Source organism: Muscardinus avellanarius (genome assembly GCF_963383645.1).
Source record: "Muscardinus avellanarius genome assembly, chromosome: 9".
Classification (NCBI taxonomy): domain Eukaryota; kingdom Metazoa; phylum Chordata; class Mammalia; order Rodentia; family Gliridae; genus Muscardinus; species Muscardinus avellanarius.
The window spans coordinates 107,771,319-107,783,116 of NC_137795.1; the positions used below are offsets into that span (position 1 = coordinate 107,771,319).

Here is an 11,798-nt window from a genome sequence, read left to right on the forward strand (position 1 = left end):
CTACACCTCCAGTTATATTTTTATTCCTTATTTTGAAAGAGGGTTTCACTAAGTTGTGGAGGGCCTCACCAAGTAGCTGAGGCTGACGGCAAACCTGTGATCCTCCTGTCTCAGCCTCCCAAGTACTGGGAATACAAGTGTGCACTACAATGCCCAGCTGATTATTTTATTTTATTTTATTTTATTTCTAGTGATGGGAATTGAACCCAGGGGCATTCTACCTCTGAGCTACACCCCCGCCCTATTTTATTTTTTACTTGGAAACAGGGTCTCACTAAGGACCTAAGTTGCCGAGGCTGGCTTTGAACCTACAATCTTCCTTTCTCAGCCTCCCAAGTACTAGGATTACAGGTGTGCCCCCACACCCAGCCTGCATCACTGATTTGAGTCAGGCCAGCCACAATGACATGGGTAGTCAGGAGAAACATTTCCAGACAGCTGAGCCTTCCTCTAGCCTGTCTTGGTTCCACAGTCCCTCTGCGGTCCTAGGGACCATTGAAAGACCTGGGTTTCAACCTGAGTGCTGCTTTGGGATAAGCCTCCTCCTCTCCAGCCACCTCAAATTGCAGTCAACACCTGTCAACCCAGTACTTAAGAGGCTGGAACAAGAAGACCACAGGTTTAAGGCCAACCTCAGCATCTTAGTGAGATCCTGTTTCAAGATAAAAAAGGGCTGGAGCTGGGAGTGATGGCTCATGCCTGTTATTTCTGTATTTGGGAGGCCAAGACAGGAGGTCACAGGCTTTTGTTTTGTTGTGGGTTTTTTTTTTTTTTTTTTTTGGTTTTTTTTTTTTTTTTGGTAGTACTAGGGGTGGAACCCAGAGGCTTTCTACCCCAGACCTTTTTTATGTTTTATTTGGAAACAGGGTCTCACTAAGTTGCTGAAAGCCTCACTAAGTAGCTGAGGCTGGCTTCGAACCTGCGCGATCCTCCTGTCTCAGCCTCCCAAGCGCGGGGATTACAAGCGTGTGCCACCATGCCCCGCAAGAGGTCACAGGTTTGAGGACAGCCTCAGCAAGGAGTGAGACTCATCAACCTAGTGAAACACTGTTTCCAAATGAGAAATAAAAAGTCAGGCTGGTGGTGAATGCCTCTGGGTTCAACCCCCAGTATCAGTAAAAAAAAAAAAAAAAAAAAAAAGGACCAGGCATCCTCAGCAAGTAGTGAGACTTCCATCAACTCAGCAAGACCATGTTTCAAAATAAAATAGGGCTGGAGATGTACCTCAGAGGTAGAATGCCCCTGGGTTCTATCCCTAGTACCAAAATATAAATCAGTAAAAATAAATTTAAAAGGGCTAGAGATGTAGCTCAGGGATAAAAGAGAAAGAAAGTCAGATGTGACAGCATGCACTTGTAATCCCAGTACTCGGGATGCAGAGACAGGAGGATTGCGGGTTCGCAGCCAGCCTAAGCTACTTAGCCAGGCCCTATACAACTTAGTGAGACTCTGTTTCAAAATTAAGAATAAAAAATAGCTGGGCGTGGTGGCGCATGCTTGTAATCCCAGCATTCGGGAGGCTGAGACCGGAGGATCGCGGTTCACGGACAGCCTCAGCTACTTAGTGAGGTCCTCCGCAACTTAGTGAGACCCAGTTTCAAATTAAAGAATAAAAAAAAAAACTAGGGCAGGGGGTATAGCTCGGAGGTCAAATGCTCCTGGATTCCATCCCCAGACCCACAAAAAAAAAAAAAATAAAAAATAAAAAATAGGGCTAGGAGTATATCTTGGAGGTAGAATATTCCTGAGTTCAATCCCCAGTACTGCAGAGGGAGAGAGAGAGAGAGAGAGAGAGAGAGAGACAGAGAGACAGAGAGACAGAGAGGGGGGGGTACTGAGCACTGGGAGAGAGCCCCGTAGGAGGGCGGATCCCCACACAGATGCCCAAACCTCCGCCCGCCTGGCATGGCGGCGCCTCTGTTGCAGTGGTTTTCAGACCTTCCGTGGGGTGCTTGTTGGAAATGAACAAGGTCTAATACCGCCTTCTTTCCTGACAACAGAATCTCTCATCTCAGCACATGACATTCTGTCCTGGATCAAGCAGGAGGAGCAGCCGTACCCATGGGGCCCACGGGACTCAATGGAGGGAGAACTCGGACTGGACTCTGGCCCCAGTGAGTAACGCCCCCTCCCCGCAGACCCGGGTGTTTTGTCCAGAGCTGAACAGCCGAGCCTACCCCCTTCTCGGGGGACGTGCCAACAGTGGCTACTAAAGAACTGCAAGCCCTGTTGGAGATGGACTTTAGAGCGGCTCCCTTTGTAAGCAGTTGGCATGGTGGGTGGCAGGGAAAGCCAGAGTGCCTGGAAGCTCAGGAGGTGGGCAGCAGCCTCCTCCACACGCAGACACCACGTTGAGCTGTGGCCCCCAAGGCGTGGGAACCAGCTCTTCAGGCTCCGCCGGAGCTTCTGCCCCAGCCCTCGTCCTCGTCCTCATCCTCGTCGTCACCTTCTAATTCCTCTAAGTCGGCCAGCAGTGCATGGGCTGGAGAAGCCTTTCCCGGGGACGTAAGGGGCGGGGACAGGTGTATGAAGCCCCTTTGCCAGGCTTTGCAAGGGACCAGAGCATTTTCTGTTTGGGTTTGGATAGGACAGCCCATGGACAGTCCACTTGCTGGTTTATCTTTGAGCCCTCGCATCAGGATGAGATGTGCAGAACTGGAGAGACGGTCGTACCTGGAAATGCTTCTCTTGAAGCCCGGTCACAGCAGCCTCTTATCAGACTCTCTCTTCTTACTCCCAAAGGGAGCCTGCCTCCTACTTATAATGCCGGAATGGGAAACTAGTGTCTCATCTGCGGTTTCTCTGAGGTTTAAAACCCACCTAGTACGGTGGTGGCCAGGGACAGCTGGATCGATTCTTTGCAAGATTTGTTATTATGAGAGAGAGTCTTCTGGAAAGGTTTGGAAGGGGAGCGAGTGGTGGAGGCCAAGAGGAAATACAGGAATATGTGATTCCAGTCCCCGCCAGTGTCTTCTTCAGCCCTGCACCACGCAAGAGGGAAGGAGCTGGAGTCTTGCTGAAGTCAAAGCCAGTTTTCAGCCAGGCATGGTAGCACACACCTAACCCAGTGTATATTGGTGCACACTGACAATCCCAGTACCTGGGAGGCTGAGCCAGGAGGATCACAGATTCAAGGGCGGCCTAAACAATCTAGTGAGGCCCTCTGCAACTCAGTGAGACCCTGTTTCAAAATAAAAAATAAAATAGGGTGGGGTGGGGGTGTAGCTCAGAGGTCGAATGCCGCTGGGTTCCATCCCCAGTACCCCCCACACAAAAATAAAAATTAGCCAGGCGTGGTGGCGCACGCTTGTGATCCCCGCGCTTGGGAGGCGGAAACAGGAGGATCGCGCAGGTTTGAGTCCAGCCGCGCTGGCTTAAGAGACCCTGTTTCCAAATAAAAATATAAAAATAGGTCTGGGAGTGTAGCCCGGAGGCAGAAGGGTTTTCGGGAACCCCAGTACCACCAAAAAAATTAATAAATATAAATATAAATGGCTGGGGTGTAGCTCACAGGTAGAACCCCACTCCAGTACCAAACAAACAACAAAAAACCCAAAGTCAGATTTCAACCTAGCTGGACATTGCATTTAGTAAAAGAGGTTCCTAGCTGGGCGTGGGGCACACGCTTGTAATCCCGGTACTTGGGAGGCTGAGACAGCAGGATCTCAAGGTCACGGCCAGCCTCAGCTACTCAGTGAGGCTCTCTGCACTTAGTGGGACTCGGTTTCAAAAATAAAGAATAACAAAAATAGGGCTGGGGTACTTGTAGCTCAGAGGTATATCTTAATTAGTAGGTTATTGAGTCTGTGTTCTCAGTCAGTTTAGGGCAGAGCAAAATATCCAGTTCACCCAAAGTAAATGTGCCTGAGATTCAGTGGAAGCAGGTTCGGATAGGACTGGAGAGCGCAGTGGCTATCACGCACCTCCTACGGGAGTGGTGGCCAGAGCCTGGGGTGGGGCCACCCTCCTCAGGCGCCCACACCCACAAATGGCTGTGAAAGCCCTCTGACATTATCCACTGCCTTGCGCTAAAACCTTTTCTAGTTTCCATTTATTTAGCAATTGGGAGAGGGGGTTCTGGGGATTTAATCCAGGGGCATTCTACCTCAGGGCTGCACCCTCAGCCCTATATTTTATTTTGAAACAGGGTCTCACTGAGTTGTAAAGGGCCTCCTTAAATTGCTGCAGCTGAGCTGGGCGTGGTGGCACATTCTTGTAATCCCGGTAGTTGGGAGGCTGAGACGTGAGGATGGCAGGTTCTCAGCCAGCCTCAGCTATTTAGTGAGGCCCTCCGCAACTTAGTGAGACCCTGTTTCCAAATAAAGAATGAAAAATAGGGCTGGGAGTGTAGCTCAGAGGTAAAACATCCCCAGTACTGGGGGAAAAAAATGCTAATGCTGGCTGCGAACCTGCGGTCCTCTTGTCTCAGCCTCCCTAGTACTGGGATTACAAGTATGTGCCACCACGCCCAATATTTACTTAAGTGCCTACTTTGTGCTGTGCGGTGTGTAGCATGCAGAATAAGCAGGGGACAAAGACCTTTTCTTGTTGGCAAGCAAGCCAATCAGCAGCTTAGGCAAACTAGGGTATGGCAGATGCCCTGAGGAGGACCAGGAAGACAGGAGGAAGGGAGGGCTTGGGCAGAGCCCACAGGAAGTCCTCCCCAGGAAGGGAGAGCTGAGTGTGCCCTAAGTCCCTAAAGGGCTGACCAGGAGACTGCAGAGCAAGAGCAGAGCAGGAGAGGCAAGAACACAAGCCCAGGAGGCTCTGGGGGCTGCAGCTGGGGTTGTGGGCAGAGCTTAGGGGCCACATTAATTTTTTGTTTTTTTTCAGTTTTGGGGATTGAAATCAGTGGCATTCTGCCTCCAAGCTACACTCACAGCCTTATTGTTATTATTATTATTATTAATTATTATTATTATTATTATTATTATTATTATTATTATTATTTGCAGTACTAGGGATGGAACCAGGGGCATTCTACCTCCAAGCTATAGCCTCAGGCCTAGTTTTATTCTTTTTTTTGTGTGTGAGGTACTGGGAATGGAACCCAGGGGCATTTTATCTCCGAGCTACAACCCTGGCCCTATTTTTTATTCTTTATTTTGAAACAGGGTCTCACTAAGTCGCAGAAGATCTCACTAAGTAGCTGAGGTTGGTCACTAACCTGCAATCCTCCTGTCTCAGCCTCCCATGTTCTGGGATTACAAGTGTGCACCACTACACCTGGCTTATTCTTTATTTTTAAACAGGGTCTCACTGAGTTGCAAAGGGCCTCAGTAAGTAGCTGAGGCTGTCCATGAACTGTGATCCTCCTGTCTCTGCCTCCCAAATGCTGGGATTACAAACATGCACCACCACTCCCAGCCTTATTTATTTATTTATTTATTTATTTATTTATTTATTTATTTATTTGGCAGTACAGGGGATGGAACCCAGGGACATTCTATCTCCAAGCTCCATCCCTGCCCAGTTTTTATTTATTTTTTATTATTATTATTTTTGGTGGTACTGGGGTTCCTGGAAACCCTTCTACCTCTGGGCTACACTCCCAGACCCATTTTTATTCTTTTTTTTTTTTTATTTGGAAACAGGTTCTCTTATAGCTTCGAACCTGCGCGATCCTCCTGTCTCCACCTCCCAAGTGCAGGGATTACAAGTGTGCGTCACCACGCCCAGCTGTCCAGCCCACTTTTTAAATCTTTATTTTGAAACAGGGTCTCGCTAAGTTGCTGAGGGCCTCACCAAGTAGCTGAGGCTGGTCTTGAACCTGCGATCCTCCTGTGTCAGCCTCCCAAGTACTGGGAGTACAAGCGTGTTCTACCATGCCCAGGTGTTTGGATGGTATTCTAAGACTGAAGGAGACTGGGCACTAAGGATTTCCAGCAGGGCGGTGACATGACCTGGTGTGTTTTCATGTCATAGCTCCGGGATGGGCAGGGGTGAGAGTGCAGGGAGAGCAGAAGCAAGGAAGGAGGAGGCGTTTGGAGGCTGGCTGGTTTGCTGCAGCCCGGTGAAGAGTGGTGGGTGGTTGGAGGAAGCACAGTGGCATTTAAACCCCAAAGGAGATGCCTGTGGGGTCGTAAGTGATGATGCCCCTGGGCGAGTACCAAGAGTGAGTCCTAGGTCTGGGCCCAGAGAGAGTGTGTGAAAGCCAAGCCATGGGAAGCAAGCTCTATGTCCAGGAGAAAGTAATTTTTATTTTCTAGGATATCTCTTAGAAACCAAGTGCCCTACTTTGTGCCTATTTAAATATATGTGTGCATGCGTGCATGCGTGCGTGTGTGTGTGTGTTACTGAGGATTAAACACAAGGGCACTCTACTCTCTTGTAATCCCAGCGCTTGGGAGGCTGAGACAGGAGGATCGCACAGGTTCGAAGCCAGACTCAGCAACTTAGTGAGACCCTGTTTCTAAACAAAATAAAATAGGTCTGGGAGTATAGCCCAGAGGTAGAGAGCCCCTGGTTCTATCCCCAGTTCCAAAATCAAAAACCAAAACCCTTGGGATACTGCGGTCTCAGCGTCTCAGGCGTTAGGGTTGTGCCGCTGAGAAGCTGCTCAGATCCGAGTGCCATCCACGCGGCAGCGCCCTGCAGCCGAGTGCCGGAGTGTGCGGTGGAGCGATCGCTCGTGCTCCATGGATTGGGGCGCTGGAGGCCCCCCGACTCCGGACGCTAGCTGCCTGGCCCTGGGCCGCCTTCACGAATGGTGCTATTTGGGTCATGGCCACCCTCACATCTGACCCGCTGGCTACACATTCTGGAGCCCCCCACCCACTCTGCCTCACACATACGCTCAGATGCTTCCCAAAGCTCAGCGGGTGCTGCGTTTATAAGCACAGTGTTATTATGGCCAGAGGGTTCAAATCAGACCCAGGCGAGAGGAGACTTGGAGGCCAAGTCTGGGAGGCCCTAACTGTGGCACTTCAAGATACTCCCTCTTCCAGCACACCAGTGCTGAAGTACAGCAGCCAGAGTTTTTATTGGGTTTCCTTGAGTAGCTCTCGCTGGCTGCACCACTGACCTCGCGTCCTCCCCTTCCTGGGGGTTGCGCTGGGAGCCCCAGCCCTGTAGCGCTGTGGCTGATCTTTTGGGCATGGCGGCCCCTGTCCGGAGCCATCTTATTAGCTTGAGCCCTTCGGGGGCCAGGAGCCACCTTGTCCGCACACTCCATCAGGACCCACGGTGAGCAATGAAAACACCCCTGTAGTTGTGGAATTTCCAAGGACCTAGAGGCCACGTTCCAGGAATCGGGGACAGAGGCAGTCAGGTTAAAGCTCTGGGGACAGCGTTCACAGAGAACTAAAACCTAGGTCTGAGCCTGGCCACGCAGAAGCTGGGAGGAGAAGAGGGAGGGAGAGAGGGAGGGGCTGGCGATATTATACACCCTGGAGAGGGTGATTGATGCACTACAGAGAAGAAGCTGTCGGCTTGGCCAGGGGGAGAGTATTGGTGACGCTGACAAAAGTTGTTTCATTGGAGTGGTGGGGAAATAGAATGAAAAGAGAGAGACAGCTGAGGAAGTGTCAAAGCAAGTACAGCCGGGTGTGGAGGGCACGCTTGTCATCCCCGCGCTGGGGAGGCGGAGACGGGAGGATCGTGCAGGTTCGAAGCCAGCCGCGCTGGCTTAAGAGACTTTGTTTCCAAATAAAAATATAAAAGTAGGTCTGGGAGTATAGCCAGAGGTAGAAAGGTCCCATCCACAAAAAAAAAAAAAAAAAAAAGCAAGTACAGATCATTCCTGTTAAAAGGAGCAGAGAGCCGGGCATTCATCTCCATTCCTAATGCCAGTACTCATGAGGCTGATGAGAGGATTGTAGGTTTGAGACCAGTCTCAGCAACCGAGACCCTTAGCAACTTAGCAAGACCCCACTTCAAAATAAGAGATAAAATAGGATAGGGATCTAGCTCAGAGGTGGAATGCCCTGGGTTCAATCCCTAGTATCACAAAAAAAAAAAAAAAAAAAAAAAGCCGAGACATGAGATGACGTCATTGGGGCTTTTTCTAAGTTGAGGGATAAGGAAATGATTGTTCTCAACTGCTGTAGAACCTGACTTACAGCCAGTGGTGGTGCACACTTGTAATCCCAGTACTTGGGGGCTCAGATAGGATCGTTGGTTGGCAGCCATCCTCGGCCCTCCGCTACGTAGTAAGACCATATTTAAAAATAAAGAATAGAATAGGGCTGTGGGGGTATAGCTCAGAGGTAGAATGTGCCTGGGTTCAATCCCCAGTACTGTCAAGAAAGAAAGAAAGAAAGAAAGAAAGAAAGAAAGAAAGAAAGAAAGAAAGAGAAAATGAAAGTTTATTCCCTTCCGTATCCAGAAGTCCTGAGGAGTTGATGGTCAGGTTTAGTTGATTCAAGGACTTGGCTATGTTTTTTTTTCCTTTTTAATTTTTTAATTTTACCAAAAAAAATTTTAGTGAGGTCTCACTGAAGGCCTCCCTAAGTTGCTGAGGTTAGCCTCAACCTGAGATCCTCCTGTTTAAGCCTCCCAGGTAGTAGGATAATAGGTGTGCACCACTATGCCCGACTTTAGCTATGTTTTTGAGGAACCAGGTTCTTTTCCACTCTGCTTGGCTGCCCTGGGTGCGGCATCGTCCTCAGGCTGGTAGAACTTGGGTTGTAGCAGCACCTTGAGACCCCAGCGGGGAAGGAAGGCACCCTTTCCTGCACACTCCAAGGAGCTAGGCAGCCCTCCAGGAGCTCTCAGCAAACCTCTCCTCCCTCATGGGCCAGGACCCAGTCACATGCTTGTGTCCACATGAAGGACCAGCAGTAACTTGAAGGTGAAGCCCTCATGGCCTCGTGTGTGAAGGGACGCAGCTGGAGGAAGGGGTGTTGTGACGTGGTTGTCTCGGAGTGGAAAAGCAGGACTCACTAGGGCAAGAGCCAGGCCGCGCAGGGCGGCCCCAGCATCCTGCGGTTTCTGCTGCAGCCTCAGGTACCTGCGTGCAGGCGCACTCGGGGCTCTCCAGGGGCCGCAGTGTGGAGAGGAGCAGAGGGACAGCGGTTGCCCTGGGTGACTGCTGGGCTATGAGGGCCACGTCGGGTGAGGCAGTGGGGACTAGGGCAGGGTGCAGAGCACAGCAGGATGGTGAGAGCCGGGCTGCAACTCCCACTGAGCATGAAGAATGCCACAGGAGGATCACCTCAGGACGGTGCCCCGTCAGGGCTCTTGCAAGCTATAATCTAAAAGACTGACCAAGTAACTTAGAGGAAACAGTTATTTTTTTATGCTTTCGGGTTCAGGCCATGTGAGGCCGGGACCTCGGCCCTCCGGCGTGGGGACTGGAAGCAGGGAGAGGGAGCGCTTGGGCTGGCTCCTCACAGCAAGAGAGCGAGTGGGGAGGAGCAACCGGATGTTATCTCCAAGGCCACACCCCCAGGGCCCCGCCCTCCAGCTGCGCCCTCCTGGCCGGGCGGCAGCAGGTGGCTTTATTCACTGCTGGGATTACAACTCCCATGACCTAATTCCATCAGCGCCAGCCAGGCGTGGTGGTACAGGCTTGTAATCCCGGTCCTTGGGAGTCTGAGACAGGAAGATCAAGTAGGTTTGAGGACAGCCTCAGCTACTTCGTGAGGCTCTCAGCTACTTAATGAGACCCTGTTTCCAAATAAAATATAAGTCTGGGAATGTAGCCCGGGGGTAGAAAACCCCTGGGTTCCATCCCCAGTACCCCCCCAAAAAAAATTACATTGGCTCCAAACACATGAGCCCTTTAGGCGGCCCCTGCTTGTAATCCCAGCACTTGGGAGACTGAGACAGGAGGGTCACTGCTTCATGGCCAGCCTTAAGCTTCCTAGTGAGACCCTCTGCAATTTGGAGAGACCCTGTTTCAAAATGAATAAAAAAGGGCGAAGGGTGTAGCTTGGAGGTAGAATGCCCCTGGGTTCAGTCCTCAGTTTTGAAAAAAAAAATTCCCTATAGGGGGCGCAGGGGTGCCTCCTGGTAGGCACTAAGGTCACTGTTTTGATGCTTAGCGCCGGGGCTTTGCCGCCTAGTGGTCCCCAAGGCCGCGCTGTTGACCATGACTTGCAGATGCAGGGTACAAGGGAACCCGGCTCTTCAGAGCAGGGTTGGTGTGTCTTGGGGAGGCCGGCTGTGTAGGGGTTCTGGCGGTGTCACGGGCCAGGGGCAGCCCGTGAGGGCGGGTCTCACACCAGCGCAGCCTGCCGTGCGTCCAGGGGCCCAGCTGTAAATCCTCGTGGCCTCAGGTCCCAGTTCCCTGTATGCCATTCGGTGGCCTTTAGACACACTTTGCCTTGGATGGAGCATGACAAATGCTTTCCCTCCCATTAAGAGAATGTCCCGAGGAAAATTAGCCTGGCCCTTCAGACGGCCCTTGAGTGTTGCCAATCCCAGGCAGCCACCTCCCAAGGAGGCTTCTTGCGAGCTCGGCCTCGGTGTCCGGGAGGGCCGCCTCGGCCGTGCTCCGGGCTTTGGCAGCCCAGTTGGCCCAGTGCCATCAGCTCGGTCCTGTCACTTTTGGAGAAACTGAGGCCCGCCGAGCACGTGCCCCGGGCCCCCTCCCAGGGACAGTGGGTGAGCGCACCGTCAGCGTGTCACTTCTCGTGTCTTCCCGCAGGTGACAGCCTGCTGCTGGTGAAGAACGCGCCCCCCGCCCCGGCGCCGCCGCCGCCGCCGCAGCCTCCCCAGCAGAGCCTGCCCGCGCTGGCGGTGCCCGAGACCCCCGGCGGCCCGGTGAGCCGCGGGCTGCTGGAGGACGGCTTCCCGGTGCTCCCGGCGGAGCGCGGCGCGGGCGAGGCGCCGCCGGGCGGGGCGGGCGGGGCGGGCGGCGGCGGCGGCGGCGGAGGAGGAGGAGGCGGAGGAGGAGGAGGAGGAGGAGGAGGAGGAGGAGGAGGAGGAGGAGGAGGAGGAGGAGGAGGAGGAGGAGGCGGCGGAGGAGGAGGAGGCGGCGGAGGAGGCGGCGGCGGCGGCCCCGGCCCGGGCCCCGGCGGCTGCGGCAGCTGCTGCCCGGGCGGCCTGCGGCGGAGCCTCCTGGCGCACGGCGCGCGCAGCAAGCCCTACTCGTGCCCCGAGTGCGGCAAGAGCTTCGGCGTGCGCAAGAGCCTCATCATCCACCACCGCAGCCACACCCAGGAGCGGCCCTACGAGTGCGCCGAGTGCGAGAAGAGCTTCAACTGCCACTCGGGGCTCCTCCGCCACCAGATGACGCACCGCGGCGAGCGGCCCTACAAGTGCTCGGAGTGCGAGAAGACCTACAGCCGCAAGGAGCACCTGCAGAACCACCAGCGCCTGCACACGGGCGAGCGGCCCTTCCAGTGCGCGCTGTGCGGCAAGAGCTTCATCCGCAAGCAGAACCTGCTCAAGCACCAGCGCATCCACACGGGCGAGCGGCCGTACGCCTGCGGCGAGTGCGGCAAGAGCTTCCGCTACAAGGAGTCGCTCAAGGACCACCTGCGCGTGCACGGCGCGGGGCTGGGCGCGCGGCCGCCGCCCCCCGAGCGGGACTAGGGCGGGCGGGGGCCGGCCCCGAGGACCCGCTGCCCGCCGGCGCGCCTCCCGGGGCCCCGCCCGCCCTGGCCCTCCGCCGGCGCTCCGCCCAGGGCCCCCGGGCCCGCCCGGCCGGGACGGACAGCCCCACTCACTCCTCTCAGAGGTCGGCGGAGCAGCCCGGGCCGGGCCGGGGCGGGCGGAGGCCAGGGGCCCGGCGCACTGTTCGGACCACCCAGCGGGCCCGGGGCTGCAGACGGGGGTCAGGGAGCCTCCAGATCCTCTGGGATAAGGAAGTGCAATCCCGAGGTCGCTGCCCAGGGATCCCGGAGCGGCGG

At 54.0% G+C, this 11,798-nt stretch overlaps 1 protein-coding gene across 1 annotated transcript in view; it reads left to right on the plus strand.

The window, feature by feature from the left end:
- ZNF282 (zinc finger protein 282) overlaps window positions 1–11,481 on the plus strand; it is a gene marked incomplete at both ends in the record, with an annotated part of 28,550 nt that extends 17,069 nt beyond the window's left edge. Inside the window, 2 exons of the mRNA XM_080700919.1 lie at window positions 2,001–2,114; window positions 10,592–11,481. Coding sequence (XP_080557045.1) covers window positions 2,001–2,114; window positions 10,592–11,481 — 1,004 coding nt within the window. The remainder of the gene's footprint in view (window positions 1–2,000; window positions 2,115–10,591) is intronic.
- Window positions 11,482–11,798: the final 317 nt, after the last annotated feature.